This window comes from Lipophrys pholis (assembly GCF_963383615.2).
Source record: "Lipophrys pholis genome assembly, chromosome: 11".
NCBI classification, from domain to species: domain Eukaryota; kingdom Metazoa; phylum Chordata; class Actinopteri; order Blenniiformes; family Blenniidae; genus Lipophrys; species Lipophrys pholis.
Genome location: NC_137631.1, coordinates 22,648,032 through 22,667,222, shown reverse-complemented (window position 1 = coordinate 22,667,222; position 19,191 = coordinate 22,648,032). Strand labels below are relative to the sequence as shown.

Sequence of the window (19,191 nt, the reverse complement as noted above, 5' to 3'; positions counted from 1 at the left end):
AACCAGGTGCAGATTTTATAATCTGAAATGTCAACATTTTACAAACTGCAAGTATGAAAACCCGTGGAGTGACTACGTTTCTCTTGTGGCTCAGTTAGTCGAGCAGATTGGCTTCTTGTTGTAATGTCTTGAGTTGGTTCCTTCCATCTCACACTGCCCTTAAGTGCTCTTGAGCAAGAAAATCAGCTTTCTGCTGTTCAGACTGTTCAAATATAGATCATAAAGGGGGGAAAAGTCAGATTTCAGCCACTCTACCTTTAGTGTGAACTCCAAATTGCCCCCAATAGATCAGTTAAACCATGCTTTGACAGCTTAAATGGTAAAATGCACTATTGAATTATAGTCCATTTATTGGTTATACCTGCTTTGCTTTTGCCTTTACTGTTGTCGGCCTATCCTAGGTGGCTCGGGGTAAAAGTATTGGTCCGCCACAGGGTTAACACGGCCACATTAGTGGTACTAATTAAAAATAAATAGAAATGAGGTGAATAGATTCCTGCAGCCGACAGAATAAGATCCAAAGTTCAGAATGAGTGGACACATTCAGTCAGAAAATACTCCAAACATGTGAAAAGCACTCCACAGGACACCTGAAACCTTTAAAAAAAAAAAGAAAAAACTCAATCGTTCTCGCACTCCGGTGCTACAATGAACAGTGTCAAATAAAAGAGCTGCTGTTTTTTTGCTGTTTTTCTCAATAGCAACATAAAGCCATATTGCATGGATTGGTGTTATAGCCATAGCTTTACGGTGCCAGCTCGGCTGAGTGCAGCCTGCCCGCTATAATGGAGGCCCCTCCTGCCGTTTACGTGGCGCCCAGCTCGCCTGGGTCGAGTACATGAGGTAGATAGCGATTGAACCGTCAGAAATGCCAATACTGTTTCCTGTTGATACATTCCTGAATGTCCCTCAGACTGTGTTCTTTTTTTCTATCCTCCTACCCCCTCAGTGCAGCCTGTGCTTTGGTCATACAATGAAAGAGTTATGCAGGTCTGGATTGAATGTTTCCTGGCAAAAAAAAAAAAAAAAAGATTGAGGAGCATGTGTCGTAAAGTGTTTGTGGCCGTTGGACCCCCTGTCGGGCAGTCGGTGGTCACCAGGTTTACCTTAATGAGTGTGATAATCAGGAATTTGCCAAAACTGACGGAGATCAAGGCCGTAACTCCTCCCTTCTATGGCTGTCTTCTTTTCTATCCCTCAACTGAGTGCATGTCAACTGAATGTCCAGTAACTTCTTTGCTGTAGTATTAGGCCATGCTACTCTTCAATGGGTTTTGTGCATTTCTTACCTTCTTTCTTTTTCTAGTATTCCCATGAAGGAGACAGAGACAAAAAATCTATTATATAATATATATATATATATATATATATTACATATATGACTAGAAAAATGGCAAACAAGAATGAACAGTCACTTTTATGGCAATGTTTAATGAAATAATTCTTAATGTATGTTTCAGTAAAACTGCTTTCTCTTGAGTGTAGAGACTTATTGCAGGGATGCAAGTATTATATTTGGTCTTTAAAGAATATCTTGTTGAAATTCTAGATGATGTAGAGTGATGCGATTCAATAAAAGTATAAAACTAAAAGCCGTGTCTTCGTTATTAAATGCCGCTGGTTAGTCAGGGTGACGCTTGTTTCTTTGAACCTGCAGACTTCCTAAATCAACTCAGGCTGATGTAAAGAACACAATTGTTACTCTCATTTCTCAAAAAAGGTTAAATCAATGGATTGTTCTCCATCTATTTAGGCTTCTGATGGTCTCAGCTTTGCCTGGAGGTAAACTGTGTTACACCTTTTTTTTTTAAATACAGATGTGTTTCGCTTATGAAAAAAAAATGGGATCACTTTTATATAAATGTTTTCCACTGTTGCCTCTTTGCATGTAGAGGATGAACATCTCCCTGAAAGAAACCCTCAAGAGGAGATAAATCACCAAACTACTTCCTAAAAGTTTTCTTTGACATTTGCAAGCAAGAACTCTGGCATGACCCAATGGTGCCTTTTTTATTTTTTTTATTTAACCTATTCAATAAAATTATTTTATTAATTTTAAAAAAATTAATCAAAACCAAGAATTTAGTGTGAATATTGGACAATTAAACTTTACATCGACTAATGGCTGTTCTCCAGGTTCTGTGGTCACTATTGGTTGTCGGCACAAATCACTTGGCAGCAGACTCATTAAGAGAGGCCATAAAATCAATAAACTACATCCTAAAATCAGTGGTTTATCCAACCGTCAGTTGGGTCCTGGACCACCAGGTAGGGAATCACACATTCATATATTTTGGAAGGTCTTAATTTATCCTCAAAAGCCCAGATATGTACACAAAACACCACCGGGAGTTTAACAACCAACAATGTAATAATGGCTCATAACTGCCAATAATGTATTGATTTTGGCTTTTTACAGTGCAATAGTCAATAGTCAAGTTTAAATCGACACTACTTTCTGTGAAGTTCCAGTTGCTCGCCTGCTGTGAGGTTGTTGAAATTAGATTGCACTTGTCAAGTCTTCAAGCCCTCAAAACTTTGCATGTTTTATGGCCACCGTAGGTTCTCAAACTTGGTTGCAAAAGCAATGAATGGGACCAGTGAGCTATATGTATAAGTAAGAACTTCAACCGCACTAACAGGAAACGTTTGCAGGGTTACAGTCACATTTCCCTCACAAAGACGTCAGATACAGTTACATTCGTCAGCCGCCTCATTTCCCGATTGGCTTTTTTTTAATCTTTAATGTCAGTTTGCTAGAACATAAAAAAATGAATGTCTTTGTGCACCAATTTTTTTGATTCATTTCATGCAGAGGTTCAGTTCTTTGAGGATAATAGACTTTTTTAACATAAAAGGGTAGAAATTCCAACAATAGAGCTACATACACCAACAAAGTTCATATAAAAGATTTTATTTATTTCTTCCTCCATCAAGCTAATACTGACCGTTAACGTGACTTTATCCAAATATAGTTTGTTTTGACATACAAAACACATGAACTATTTACACACATGAACACTTCTAAATGTACAGAAACACGTTATCCTGGCTCCCCCGCCCACAGACGAGCTCCAATGACTGGGATTTGCTTGTGATGTTTCTTCTGCATCTTTAAAAAGAAAATCTTTAAGGAGTCAAAACAGTTCATAGGCCATTTCTACACTCCGTTTCAAGCTCTTGATCCTCCTTCACACACTGTATGTAGACGTGCTGATGAACACGGAAAATACCTGAGGATTCAGACGGATGTCGAACGAAGCGCAAGCGACAACTAAAGCCAACGCGCGGATGAACCAGGAAGGTTTACTGGGTTTGTGTGTGAGTGGCTGCATGTTTGGAGCAGCAGGGGTTAAATGTCCGTCCTTAGAGCTCACAGTGGCTCTTGATCATGGAGGAGGAGCCCTGGTCCTCGGTCACATCCTCCCGATGAGCTGCATGACGGCGAGGGTGGTGCTCTGGCCGAAGATGAAGGCTCCGCAAATGAGGGTCACCACACCCCAGCCAGTGAGGAAGAATCTGGAGACGACATGACAAAGACAGGTGGAGTGAAACTTCTGCAGTTTAACAGTTGTGAACTTAAAATACTCATACAATGTGCATGACTAAATTAACCTGTTCTGTTTATTTTTTTTTCGGGATGTTACTCTTTAGGCTCCCCTGTATATTTGTTTTTAAGCAGTTGTTATATTTAATACAAACTGAATTTGTTCTGATGAAGAGAGTGAGACCATTCATATAAAAACCATGAAATGCTTCTTGAAGAATGGCTTTATATTTCTCCGTTTAGTTTTTTTTACAAGAATCAAACCCAAACACTTTGTTGTACTCCAAACATTTTGGATATTATTATTCATTTTTACAATCACTTATCTGCTCCAACAAAAGTAAATATCTCTGGTCTCGAAATAGAATATAGATGGAAAAAAATATATTTATCCGTGCTATACACAGTATGTAGAAGAGAGTTAATCCTTAAGTGCACAAACCATATTAAAGGTTACTCCATACTCAACATTTTAAAGTGATAACAGAACTTCCATTGTGTTTAAGAGGTCAGTTTACACGACAACGGTGCTCAGAGCCACTGAAAACAACTTTTTGAAAACGCTGCTACACTGCATGCACACCATGGCCGTAGTAAATAGTTCTTCTGCACATGGACAATAACAACAATGGCGGCTTCCAGAGTGTCATGACTCGCAGTCCATATTCTCCTGAGACTTGGTAGTTTTATAGTTGTGTCAACTAGAATAATCCAACTTAGTCGTCTGATCATATGAATGTCCATATATTCCCAAAGTTCATGGCGTGTTGTTCACTGCGCGAATGTGTGTGTGGTTTCATTAGATAATAAATAAACAGCAGCACCAACTAGTGGCCCAACATGGAAACAACATAGATGAACGTTTCTGCCTTTCCCTTGTTAAACATTGTTTTAGAAATGTTGCTGCAAAACTTTTCTGAAAGCTCAAAAGCAATTTCACTGGAAACATAGTTGTGTAAATTGAGCCTTATAGCGCAATTTTTTTCATTTAGAAAATAAATAAATAAATCACTTTCTCAATTCAATTAGATCACCTACAAACTGCCTCATATCGTTTGTATTTCCTGTATTTATTACAAACTATTTGTCCTTCCTTCACTCTTCATTTATGTCACTTTTAATGTCTCATAAAGTTGCACAGCAAAAATGCAGAGATTGGAGAAACATCTTTTTTTTTCCAAACAAACTGAGCTGCTGACTGGAAATCTCAACATTGTGGCAATAATAAAATTTTGTTTTATTAAAATATTACCATATAATACTTTCAACTTTACTTTATAAAGGAGGAATAAATCCAGGCACATATAACACAGAGGTCTGAAAGGTTGACGCCTCATGAAAAATCCCACTGAGACCTTGACAGTGACAGACACGCTGGAATGGAAGTCTGTAGGTGGAGAAATGCAGCGATCTGACAGGAGAGGAGATTACTCTCCTCTGACACACCAATTTTAACATGGAGTTTGGAAGCCAGAAACTATTTAAAAGTTTCTTAAAAGACAAAAGGTTCTGCCAAGAATAATGCTTCTTTGTGGTGCTATTCTTATCTGTGATGCTGTTCTCTGGAATAAAGTCGACAAAAAGACAGAAAAGTTTTTTTACTCTGGCGTGATTGGTGAATCAGTTTATTCCAAACACGATCTGAACACGCTGAGGTTAAATAGAACAACCAGCCCAACAAGTGGCAGCAACACATGGGAAAATGAGGAATAAAGGTCATTTGAGTGACTTTGAATGTGACGAAGTCCGAGTATGCTGGAGCCAGACCATCTTCAGGGTTTACAGAGAATGCTGTCACAATGAGAAAACGGGGTGAAGCTTGAGGCTGCTGGTTCTACAGCAGCACCAGACCACACGACAGTTCACACAGGCTCGACTAAACTGTACCACAATAGAAAGGAAGTTCATCGTCTAGTCTGAGAAGTCTCCGTTTTCCACTGCCACAAGCAGGATGGATCCATCCTGACCGCTGCTGGTGACGCCATGTCACAGAGCTCAAAACCTCAAACTGCTCTCCTGAAAAATAGCAACAAGTTCACTGAACTCCAAAAGCCTCCACAGTCACCAGATCTCGTTCGGACAGAATTCAGTGAAGCAAGACAGTCGCAACACGGATGTGCAGCCAGTTGAGAAATCTTTTAAAATTATGAGATGCCATCATGTCAATATGGATCAACCTCTTTAAGAAATGTTTCCAGCACTTTCTGAATCAACGCCACCAAGAATGAAGGCAAAAGAGGGTCCAACCGGGTACCAGCACAGAGTACCTGGCTGCTGAACATTTTAAATCCATTGACATCAATTTATCAGTCCACTGTATCGACCGACATGCAGGAGTTTCCAGTCCTGGTCCTGGAGATCTGCTGTCCTGCGTGTCTCTAAGGTCTGCTGCAATAAACCTGCTTCCAACGAGAAGCGACTTATCAGCCTTTCTTTGAAACCTTTAACCACAACCAACCATTGTAAAGAGATACATGCAGGACAAGGTTCCTCTAGGTCCCACAAACATTGTCGTTGATATTGATGTAGTTGAATTTCTTTTAGATTTATAACACATTCTGAAACATTAGTTTATAAGTGATGGGAATTAAGAATACCGTCTTTCAAAAAAATCCATAAGATTGGATTTATGGCGACCACAATTTAGCAAAATGCTCTGATGTTTTTACCTTGACGTTTAAAAAAAATCTGAAAATGGATCAACTTTTTCATGCTATTCTAACCCATAATAATTGCGGCGAAACCCTTGGAGCATATGAGAGAGAATTATCCCTTCTGACAATAGAAACGTGGAATAATAGAGAGCAAATATGTTGTGGACTCAGCAAGTCAAACAGTGTTGTGACACTTCAAAAGTAACTGTACGCGACAAGGACTGCTTAACGTCTGTGTACACACACAGATAACTACATAAACACACATATAGGTATATTATAGCAAATGTCATCTTTCTGCCACTTGCTAAATAAAGAGCTTCATCAGTTTTCTTATTATTCAGCTGCATCATTGTCTTTCTAAAACCAAACCAAGTAAAAAAATACATAGTTAGAAAGTTCAGCTTTCCTCCTTAAACACATTCATTCCTCATGCCGCCACCTGGACGTGTGTTTGTGTTACATTACCATCTAAATGAAGGTTTTGCCTCACCTGGTCTTACAAGACACCGGCTCAGACTGCATGGCAAATATCAGACAGAGTCCTGTTCAAACACAAACACAAAGCTTCAGCGGGAAGGCGAGCGGCGGGCGGCGGTCGACGGCCTGCGCCGCGGCGAGCGGAGCGCTTACCTGGGAAGATGAAGATGAAAAACGCACTTATCCCTCCGATGACACTGATGACCTTGCTGATGTCCGGCACAAACACGGCGATGAGCAGGGTCATGGCGATCCACAGCACCGTCAGTAAGTAGCGGCTGCGGCTTTCGTACTCCGCCGTCACCACGCCAAAGCATCGCCGCCGCCAGATCAGCAGCGGCTCCTGGATCACCGACCTGAGAGAAGACCAGCACAGGAATGAGTGGATCCTCATTGATAATAACATAAATAAATATAATATAATAATGGAATAATGTCCAATAACCAACAACTGAAGCAAATAACTTCTTAACTTGCCAGTATTGTGACAAGTTATTACATTATTGTGTGAGAATGCAGTTTTATTTATGCATTATGTTATTGGCTGCAGTTACATTTTATATAGGGATTTTTTTTAAAGCGATATCAGTAATGTAATAACTTATTGGAAAAATGTGCTGCCGGTATCAAACGTTACACGATTGTAAAGTTATGAAATTGGCTTTATCAGAGTTAGATTAGTGTTAATTGTTAAAATCACTAGCAGATATGACTTTATTACATTATTGGTTGCAACATATCTTTAAGATACATTAATGTAAACCAGATATAACTCGTGATGAGAGGAGAGGAACAGGCAAGGAAAGTCTGTCACATAAAAAGGCATAATGTCACACATCATACATTGTTCCTCGTATGACTGTATAGTGACCTGAAAAGCTAACATGTCTACTATCGTTACAAACTTCATAAAGTATTTGTGTGGAAGGGAATACTTTAATCGACAGCAGCATCTTGCATCATGACGATATATCTGGAACAATCAATGTGAATCATTTTAATTGTGTAAAGACAAATTGGAAGAGAGGTGAAGCAGGTCCTCCTCTAATATGGCGAACGTGTTGATACTGATGTGCACACATTTATAGAATTTGATGAAAATTGTGCAAAAAGAGCGAGATATGAGCCACTTCTTCTAGTGTTGCCATGAAAAAGTGTCTTTGTGCAATAGAATGATTCCCAGATTGCTTCAAATGGTTTGCCAATGAATAAATGTGACAGACGTAAAAGCACGTTGAGGTGTTAAAATGTGCTACATAAGCAAAATCCTCTTAATGTATGAGCGATGCCATTCCACCGAGGCTTGGAAGATCTCATCTCATTTCGAAGATGTCAAAAGACTCCGTTGAAGTTATCTTAACCCTGTACAAGGTTCGTCTCTGACCTGCCCAGCAGCAGGATGATGGGGTAAATGGTGACGATGGAGATTCCAAAGAGCAGCCTGGCGATGAGGATCAGCATGTCGTCGCTGGGGTACGACATCAAAATGTCGGCCTTCACGTCTTTTCCAAATGTCAGGAACCCATAAACGCCTGAAACAAAAACAGAGGCAATCTAGAGGAAAAACAGTAAACTACACATGCAAAGTAACACACCGATCAACGGTCGGTGTGTTTCTCCAGAAGATACACGACTTCTAAAAGTTGCACCAAGGTACCAAGGTACCTTTGGCTTTCATTTCCAGCCAGAAAGCAACAAGGTTTGAGTGTCGACAGCTGTTCTACAAATATTATAAATCTATATATTTATATAAAGCAGAAAATGTGTCAGACCTGTGAGGGAGTAAATGATGAGGCAGAAGAACATGGAGACCACAGAGATGAAGACCCAGTGAGAGAGCCGCTGGTTCTCCATGCTGCTGTAGATGGCGATGGACGCCTCGTGGCACTGCAACATAGACGAGACATTTTGTGTCGCTTGAGGAAGAAGGATGAGACGAGGAGAGGAGATGAACAGAACAAAGCAATAGAAAACAAAGAACAAGAAGGGGAGAAGAAATAAGACCAAGAACACCACAAAGAACAGGAAGAAGACTGGAGGGAAAGGAGCAAAGCCGTAGAACCCACAAACCCCTCTGACAGAACTGGTTCCAGCTGCATGTCAGACACATTTTCAGTTTTTGTTTGTTTTTTTAACCACTAACATTACATTTCTCTCTGTCTGGATGACAGACCAGGCAGAGGACCCAAGACATTGCATCAGCTGTGATTTCCGTCACTGCAGCGTTGGAATTAAATGAAGGCAGCATCTGTTTCAGGATATAGTCCCAACTTGATCTCCTCAACTTGCCCCCCCCCCCCCCCCCCCCCCCAAGGTCTCATTCACTCTCTTTTCAACCTTTTTGCTCTGCAATCACTCACCCCGACGGAGCGCGTCGGGCCGCGTGCGTGTGAAAATTGTGTGAGAGAACACGCATCAATCTGCTCACACTTTCCTCTCCTATTATTATTAGATCCTGAAGGCGGGGGGGGGGGTTACCTTGGCAACTTGGGAAGTAACACATCAGACCGTCCTGCTTTAGATAGAACGATCTTTTTCTATGCACTCTACCCTGCTATTAAATATGAAACGCTCACTCTGTGGAGCACAGCGAGAGTCGGCCTGCTGACCTTTAACTACAGTTAAGCACACACTCCGCCAAGAGCCCCGACGATTAACAACAACACTTCATCTTCAGTAACTGACTTTAGCGGGCGACATACAGGCCACAGACCTTCGAGAAGGGAAGCGAATGTTCACTTAAGACTGCTCATGTATCGCAGCTATCATGCCTACAAAGTAATGTTATTACTTACTGTGATCCCCCCCCCCCACTTAGACTTTGCTGCACACCCTGCTGCTCATCCCACAAATGGTTGGTGGGATTTTAGCATCCACTAAAAGCATCTAAGTCACCTTTTACTTCGGGGGACACATACATCCCAATTTCATCTCGGTGGGCCGGACCGAACAATTACTACTGAAGATAAGTACAATCTCAACATAAAGCCAATTTTAATGACCCGTTCTGGTGTAAAACACAGTGAAATGTCCCCAAAAAAATAAAATAAACTTCTGCTATAGCTGTTGCATTATGTTTGTATAAACTCACCCCGAGTGAGGCTCATGCTGGTTTGCCTTTTTCCAAAGAGGCTGCTATCTCGTATGGCAGCGTCACCAAAGTCTCGGCGTTGTGTCCACTACGATAAAGCCCCTGGTCCTGATGTTTGACGCCCCTGATCGAAGCGTTCTTTGCTCCCAGCCTGGTTAATTATTCATCTCTATAGTGCCTAACACGCAAAACGACACTTCAAGCCTAAAAAATGTGCAGCTTGATTTATTTCTTTGGTTCAGTATTTGGACTGTTTCAAGGTCATCTTATACATGAATGCAGCAAGCTTTGTCTTTGACATTTACTATTATCAGTGTCACATATCTGTTTTATTTTTATTTCAGGTGCTGATCACAGGGAGTAAATATATTTATATTTATTTATATTATGTATTCATTTTTGATTATTAGGATTGCTTTTATTGTTATTGCAACTTCAGATATTTGTGTACAAGATAGGTCATTTTTTTCTTTTTCACCTTTTGTTTATTCATTTATTGAATTTAATTTATATATTTAACTTTTCACTATTTCATTCAGGCTAAGTGTAAGTGTATATTTTCAAAATAAATAGTTCAGTAACAAAAAAAAAAAAAAAAAAAAAAACATAAATCTCATATTGCTTCTACTTCGCCTGCTGCTAGTGGATTAGCTGCTCAACGTGCTGCTTAATCTCAATCGTTTCCAGCTCCGGGTATGAAGTGTGATGTATTGGATAACCAAACACAAATACAGGTATCTGTGAGAAAACTAAACATTCTCCACTCAGTATTTTCGGGGAAATGTAACCTTAAAGCCTGTCTGCTTCATCACCTGCTTGTAAAGGACTTTTACACGTCGGCACACACCCACACCGTCATTACTGGACGGGTTTTATTCCCGGTGAGGCATGCAGACAATCATGCAGAATTCTTCCACCCACAGAGAGCCTGCAGCACCATGATGCTGCAAACACATGTTAACCAGATCTCCGGCGCTCGTACGCTAACTCGTCTGGATGTCTTGCACTCACTTGGAAACCGAAGCAGATGGTGGGGATGACGCTGAACATGGAGGCCCAGGAGCTGATCCTACACACACACACACACACACACACACACACACACACACACACACACACACACACACACACACACACACACACACACACACACACACACACACACACACACACACACACACACACACACACACACACACACACACACACACACACACACACACACACACACACACACACACACACACACACACACACACACACACACACACACACACACACACACACACACACACACACACACACACACACACACACACACACGGGAGGAAACACGGGAGTCATTCTCTGGCGCTCGCCAAATGCCACCGCAAGAAAATAGGCGCCATTATGAAGACACGATTGATAATGTCGTGGCATTTACAGTCAGTTCACTATAGAGCTCCTCCGTCAATCACCGGCACGTGGCTGACGGGAGCAGCCGAGGTGAGACGTGGAAGCGGGATCAAGGAGAGGACGAAGTCTGTCCTGCAAACCTGGATTCCCCACAGCTTCATGGGAAAGATCTAATGGGATAAACTTCATAACCCGTGAGCTGTGCAAGCTGGCAGATAAAAAGACAGTGATTCACCTGCCATGAAATCTTTATGTCCGTCTGGACGATCATATCGATTTGTCCAGTTTTCGTCTTCCAAGACATCAACTTGTTCACTTGCTGTCAGATTTGTTTAAGTCACTCAACGGGTGCCGTGAACACATGGTCATAATGTTCTGGCTGATCAGAGTAGCTTTAACCTGCACTACTGAGAATTGGAGTGAAAAGTTTTCCACACTTCAGCAGGAGGCCTGAAAACTGTTAAACACGGCTTTGAAAAAAACACTCCTCTCTCAGGGGTGACTTTATCCGACGACCGAGTCAGACTTCAAGCAGTTAACTTGAGCAGTGAAGCGAACGGGCTGTTAGGAGAATCTAATCACCTACACCACACCACACACACACACTGTACGTACCCACTGACGTAGAGAGGCGTGTTGTGAACCAGAACAGAAGGCATGGCGTGGTATTTGATGATGATGGCGGCCGTCAGGTAGGTCGCCGCCAGAGTGCCCAGAACGCTGTGAGAGGACGGAGAGGAGGAAACGGACCAGACAGGAAGTGAAACTGACCACAAGGGGCAGAACGCTCACAGGAGTTCACGTCTGTCAAGTACGGAGCGCAATATCAAGACTCGGGTAGGGCAGCAGACATCACGGCAACTTCTCATCTTTAGTGACTTGAAATATTATTCCTTTTATTTGTTGTTGTATGTAGTTTCTTCAGTTTGTTTCCTCTAACTACTAGTTGTCACTTTAATACTAGTAAACTATGATTATTCCTACTACAATTACTAAAATTACTACAATGAAGCCAATTAATTATACTGCAACCCGATAGGAAATTTCTACGAGTATTACCACAACCCTTATGATTAGTACAACTATAAATACTAAGACTGCCACAATGACGTTTTCTCAAAGTACTGTGCTCACGGTAACTGTGACGAGTGAAAATACTCAACCTTTGTTACATTTTGGGCGTCCGTTTATACAAGAATGGTGCTCAGAGCCACTGCAGAGAAAACTTTTTATAAAGGCTTCGACTGTTTCCATGTAAATGAGGAGGAAAAAGCTACTTTTTTAACACGCTGCTACAAATGAACACAGGATTCGGGGTCTAAAATCCAGTTTATTCTTCAGGAGGAGTCTGAAGCTGAACAAAATGTTCCATTGATATTCGACACTGTTTGTTCCGTCGGGGAAAACGTTTAACAAATGACGAGCATCACTTCAATGGAGAATAAAAGCGCAGCAGCTGACCTGATGTACTTCTGAATGCTGATTTCTTTAGAGATGGACAGCGGCAGGATGAAGACCACGCAGAGCAGCAGCAGGGCGAAGCGCTGGTCCGTGTAGAAGTGATACGGCATCTCAGACTTTGGCAGGCCGGTGACCAGCTCGTAGAGAGAGTCGCACACTGACACACACACACACACACACACACACACACACACACACACACACACACACACACACACACACACACACACACACACACACACACACACACACACACACACACACACACACACACACACACACACACACACACACACACACACACACACACACACACACACACACACACACACACACACACACACACACACACACACACACACACACACACACACACACACACACACACACACACACACACACACACACACACACACACACACACACACACACACGGGTTCATTTTAATACACAAGGAAATGGCAAATCCTCTGCTGTGTCATAAAAGTCATTAAAAAAAATCAAAAAATTGACCGAGTACCTATGTTTATGGTCAATCCTTCCCCTTCGCTTTTGCCCATTTGAGCCATTTGTTTCCCTCCGATTTGCCCTTCATTCCACTGTGTTAGTGCATAATGCCAACAATTCTGTGATTAAATCCATCTCTTCACAAGATTTGGAATTAAAATGTTTCAACTGTTCAGAAGAAATTACCACCAGGTGGCGCTACTAAAAACACAAATGTCCATTTGCTGAAACAAATGTTAAGTTGGGTGAAATCTTTAAAAGCCAAATCTTTTTTCATAAAGGTGGGGTTCAAAAAGCTCCGCCTTGGGAGCCATTTTCAAAAAGTTGTGTTTTCAGTTGCTCCAAGCACCGTCGTCATGTAAACAGACTCTCAAAACTAAACCAAAGTTTTCCGTTATCATTTAAAAGCATGTTCCGTGTAAACGGGGCTTAATTTTAATCCATTACAGACCGACATGTTTGGTTTTTGGGTTCTTTTTCAAACGATTTATAATCAAATGGGCCAAACACTCATACAGAAGTCCAGCTCAGTGGATTATTGACCTATTTTAAAAAGAACAAATTATATTGAGTTAGGGCGGGGCGATTTGGCCCCCAAAAAAACCCACAATTTTTCTAAAGAAAAATTTGAGTTTCGAATCGATTTTTTATTTTTTTTTCTCAATGCACTTAAAAATGCAGACAAAAATCTTTTAACTACAAATCCGATAAATTGATTAAATCAATTTTTTTGCTCAGCCCTATATTGAGTGTTACAAAGACATCAAAGCTAAAATAATAATAATAATAATTTAATCCTTCAAAGTGAAGCGACTGTCAGACTCACACTTCTCCAGCTGGTCGTCCACGATGACCAGGAAGGCCACGGAGATCATGAAGAGGTTGAAGACGAAGCAGATCTCGCAGAGCTGGCCGATGGCCGGGCCGCACACCTCCTTCACCACCGCCTGGTACGTGCACTGGCCGCTGATGGAGGACGAGTAGCCCAGGATGATCAGGCCGCTGATCAGGAACACCAGAGAGATCTGAGCGGGGAAACTGGATTTTAGCTTCGAGTTACAGACCGACGAGGCGACGCGACCGAGAATTAGAATCATTAGAGCGCCCGTACGGTCCTGAACCAGAACCAAAACGATAACCTAGAGTCATTTTCACACACAGAACAGCAAAGCGGAGCAAGGACTGCTACTCTGATCTAATCCCACACGGGACAAGAAAACGGGACAGACTTTGACTCCCGACATGAGACGGGATGTTACTGGAGGGGGAACGCCACTTTGATCTAACGTGGGTTTGTTGGGAATGGAACTCGCAGCATTCTGCACACATTATACTTTCATTAGAGTTGAAAATTTTAAAAAACCCTCCAACAATTTCCCAGAACACAGATGGTATTATCAAAAGTTAAACACAGACACACACAGAAACTTCCAAGTGTTTTTCACTTTTTTTTTTTTTTTTTTTATCAACAGCTGCTGAGATCCATAAGATATGCTTAATTTTTTATTTATAGTCTTTAACTGTCACAACTAAACCTGTGTGTTCACTCAAATAATTAAAAATGTTATCCTGAACTTATAATTTCCACACAAAAATGAAACCAGAAACAACATATGAGCAAAAGGCAGCATCCTGTTACTTTTTGGAAAAAAAAAAAAAAAAACAGGTTTAAATGTTGAAAGTATTTTTTTTATCTATTTCTCTCTCTTAATTTTAAAACAGGCTGTTTCCATTCTGGTCTTGTAATTTCTGTTTCCGGTCTTTGTCTTTTGTCGTTATCAAAGTGGTTCCTGTGAAGCTTTTGAAGCTATTGTATTATAAGCATGAACACTAGGTGGCGCACTCGGGTAAACTTTTCCAAAGGAAGGGACAACAGGAGTGAAACGATGTCTCAGGGCCACGTTTACACGTACGAAAAAATGGTGATATTTCTCCGTGTTTGGGCCGCGCAAGATACGACTTCACCACAAACGAAAAAACAGTGGCGATCTTTATAAACTCTGTGGGCGCGTCCTAATAGTCCCTCCTATTTCCTTTCCTATCTACTTTTCATAGCCTGGCAGCCTCTTTTCCTTTGATTTCAATTCAAACCTTGTGATATTAATGGTTAGAGGCACAGGGGAAAGTGGTGGAAATGAGCTTTTTGGAATCCATTTTCGGAAATTTGTAGTTTTTTCTCCACGGCAGACGTCGCTAACCTTCGCTGCCGGCGGATTGTTATTACGTCACATAGTGGAAGTGCGGCCCGATTGTCAACGTTGCCCTTCCCTAACTGCACCGTTGCATCTAAAAGGGGGAAGGCAGATATTTACGTCACAATTCGTGACGTGGTTTTCTTCCAGGATTCTGATTGGCTATCATGGCTTCATGCTTCTCGCAACACCGCCCCCTACAGGTTTGGCATGCTCTGGACCAGGTGTATATGCGGGTCCGTGTCAGTGAAGATTGTTTTGTAAACATAGAGGGGGAAATATCCGTTTTTGTAAAAACCTGGGTACGTGTAAACGTGTTCTCAGACGTTTTGAACCACATCCAGAGGAGCACAGAGCTGTTTGCAAAAGTTTCAGATCAACTTTGGACAGTTTTTGTTTCGCCTCTTATTTAAAGCAGCTTTGATGGATAACTTGGCTGACACTAATAAAATCACTGAATGCCTGGATGGATGTGCGTCATTTAGTGGCTGCAAAACATGGAGGTTTTTTTTTTTTATGAAAAATACTTTAAAGAAGGAACCCAATCAGAGAGAAAAATGATCCTAAAGAAAACTAATAAAAGGGGGAAAGAAAACCAATTTAATGCCCCTCCCCCACCGTGGATGAACGAGACCAGGAAGTAGATAAAATACTAGCAGCTTGGTGAGAAGGGAACAGCAACAATTAGTAGAAAATGGAAGAATCTTCCTCAGCCTGGGTCGCAATACAAGATCTCGCTTCCAGTGGCATCAATGATCATGAACGAAGGCGAGGGACCAGGCCAGAACTACTCGGGACAAGCCAGCACACGTCCAGGGCCGGCTGACGTTGACCATCGGAAAGATCCAGAGCAGGAAGGTCATGTGGTCAGATGAGACCAAAATAGAGCTTTTAGAATAAACTCCACTCACAATTATTCAATTGAAAATCATACAATGTGACTTTCTAGATCTTTTTTTAGACTCAGTCCCTCACATTTGAAATGTACCTACGACAAAATGTACAGACCTCTATATTCTTTGAAAGTAGGAAAATGTGCTTATTGAACCAGGTTTAGTCACATGATACTGAACTATTATTTGGAAGCAGGAACTGCAAAGCACAAAGACATAAACCTCATGTACAGACGTATTAATTTAGTAATCACAAGTTACATCGTGATTGCAATACTCAACAACATATATCATATCGTGCATTAGTACCATCTTTTACATTCTCCTTATTTTATATGTTAATCATATTATTCTGACTTAATTAATAACCATGAGGCTTTTATTATCCATCAACTGATTTTGGGGAAATCGATACAAATAAATTCCTGAGGGTATATTGAGTTCCAAGAAATCTGAAATTACATTCACTTCGCAATGAAGTTTCAATCTCCCGTTTATGCGATTGAGGAAAATCTAAATACCTGAAAATCTTTATTGTCTGATCATTTTTATCTAAATGTGAATAACTGCAACAAAACGTGAATCTGTGCTGTGTAAATTTAAATGCATGAAGTAGAAAAATCTTCACGTTAATGTCATTGTGGCAGAAATTGGATTATGACTCATCGCTGCCACCTAGGGTACAACAGAAGAACGACATGATTCCAACACAATGTCCCTTTAAATTTTTATTTTTATTTTTATTTTTTTTTAAATCAAGAAACGTCATTAAATGATCTCTTACACATTTTAATAAGACAAGATTGATTTCACTGCAGTGCAACTTGATTACAAATAACTAAACCTGAAATGTTTGTGTTTGATCCTGCATGCTTGAAGAACTCTTGAATTTAGGCAAAAACATTCAGCGTCTGATTGAATTAATAAAACATTTATCGACGTTATGCAACAAGTCTGAGGATCAATTTATCTTTATCTCGGACGTGTATAAAAAATAATAATAAACAATATAAAGAGAAAAACATCCAAACGAGTAAACCAGACGAAGAAGAGAACACAAGGCTTTTTCAATATGTGCCAATGTGGCTTTTCTCCACAGGAATCAGGAGAACTCAGCAGAATGGATACTTTATGGAAGAACAACGCCTATATTTTCCTAAAAGTTTCACATAAAACAGGTGAACAGTATCTTGAAAGACTGAAAAGACACTTTAGAAGCCTCATTTTGCCTGAACTGGACAGGGAGACAAACGGTTCTGCAAGAAAAAGAAAAGAAAAAAAAAGATTTTGCAGAGAGATAAGCCTAATGGATCCTGTGTCTGTGCTGCGAGGTGATTTACTCAAAATGACAAAGCCAGTAAAGAGTGCATACAGCAGCAAGAACATAAAGCAGATTTAAACTCTTTATACAAGTCCTGGACAGGAGTCTGATACTGCACACAGAGAAAAAATATATTAAAAAAGTATGATTTGAAGTTGACAGCAGCAGCATCCCATGCAAGAGACATTTTGTGCAGATTTCAGGCCATGGTGGTGCTGAAAAGAGTTAAAAAGGTCTGAGAACATCCTGGCCTCTGCTCTCAGGTGAAACTGATCATGATCACCTTAATTGATCCCACAAGAATCAAACTCTCACAAGTCTGCTTTGAAATAAACTGCATCAACACGAGATAAATAAAACGTTGTTTCTAGACATCTGTACAAATATATATACATATATATTTCAAATGGAATAGAAGTGAACTGGCCCACCAGCTCCACGGTGACAGCGCTGCGGACTCCGCCGGCTCTCTCGAAGGCCCAGGGGAAGTTGAGGAGTCCGGCCCCCAGCGCGGACTTCAGCATGATGAAAATGGCCCCCAGGGAGCCGAGCCGGGGCCCCACGTGCAGCGAGGGCTTGGCCGAGGCTGAAGCCAGCAGGCTGATGCTCTCTCTGGCTAACTCCTCCATGCATCTATTGGCACGACTCACACACTCTCCGCAGCTCCACCGGGTCTCAGCGCGACATGAAGCCGCCCACCAGGCAAGGTGAGCCGGGGAGAGGGAGGGGCCAGGGGAGGGGAGGGTCCAAGGCTGAGTTCAGGGACGGCTCGGAAATTATCACATTTCTATATCTAAAGCTAGTTTTAATGAGGAAGGGTTTTTTATTCTTGTATAAAATTTATATTGTATAAAAAATATAAAAACTACAGAAAAATGTGAATTAAAATGTTGTCTCACATATTATATTGAAATCAAATAACCTTACCCATGTGTAGGTGTCTGATCTGAAGTGTTCTGTCACCTTGAAAGAGTGATTGTGATCAGTTACACTCAGTCAACACATGCTTCAGTGTTGAGAGGTTTCACAGTGATGTTGGTTCGGTAAAAGCAGCCGAGTGTGGTGATCCATTCAGGCTTTGCCTCACTAATTATGTAGAATAAAAGTCAAGGTTGACACCTTCTCTCATTATCCTGAACCTATGCACACAAACTAAAGAGCGCCGGGGTGTGTGAGGTGTGTCGGTGGGGGTTCTGGCTCGCTGTCAAGAGCAGTGATGTCAGTAAGTGAGGGAGAAGTATGAGAAGGACGTTGAAGAAGGAGCTCGGGGTCTTTGTGGGGCCGGGGCGTCTTGTGTCGAGACTGGCGAGGCCATCACATGCAGCCGAGTCCACCAGGACGAGGAAAGGAGGCTACAAGGCGAGTCCAACTCAGGTTGTCTAAGAAAATTCAGAACAATGATAATAGTCTGATTACACTTTAGCCTGTGAATATATTAACTCCTCAAACAAGGTAAACGTGTGAACATGATGACATATTCAGGATTCAATCAATTAATTGGTTTTTAAAAGTAAATGTTCTGTCCTTAATATATGTGCTGTATATATCTTGACAGGCAGCTAAACTCTTTTCTAACTCCAAGACTCTGAAGACGTTGTCCGCTTGTCCACAGGTTTATTGAAGTTGAAGAAAAGTGTGAAACTAAAACAC

At 41.2% G+C, this 19,191-nt stretch overlaps 1 protein-coding gene across 1 annotated transcript; it reads right to left on the bottom strand.

Annotated features, from left to right (window-relative positions):
• Window positions 1–2,900: 2,900 nt before the first annotated feature.
• Window positions 2,901–18,228, bottom strand: slc38a8a (solute carrier family 38 member 8a). Its single transcript, XM_080474587.1, has 10 exons — window positions 17,973–18,228; window positions 13,962–14,160; window positions 12,629–12,785; window positions 11,783–11,887; window positions 10,784–10,841; window positions 8,454–8,568; window positions 8,066–8,213; window positions 6,835–7,037; window positions 6,695–6,746; window positions 2,901–3,519 (listed from the first exon to the last, which is right to left on the bottom strand). The coding sequence occupies exons 1-10, from the start codon at window positions 18,168–18,170 to the stop codon at window positions 3,417–3,419; spliced, it is 1,338 nt and encodes a 445-aa protein (XP_080330713.1). The 5' UTR covers window positions 18,171–18,228; the 3' UTR covers window positions 2,901–3,416.
• Window positions 18,229–19,191: the final 963 nt, after the last annotated feature.

Coding starts and splice junctions, on each gene's coding strand:
- slc38a8a (XM_080474587.1), bottom strand. CDS start 18,170: ATGGAGGAGTTAGCCAGAGAGAGCATCAGCCTGCTGGCTTCAGCCTCG. Junction 8,569..10,783: donor CCATCTGCTTCGGTTTCCAA/GTGAGTGCAAGA, acceptor TCTATGTTGCAG/TGCCACGAGGCGTCCATCGC. Junction 6,747..6,834: donor TTTCATCTTCATCTTCCCAG/GTAAGCGCTCCG, acceptor GTGTTTGAACAG/GACTCTGTCTGATATTTGCC.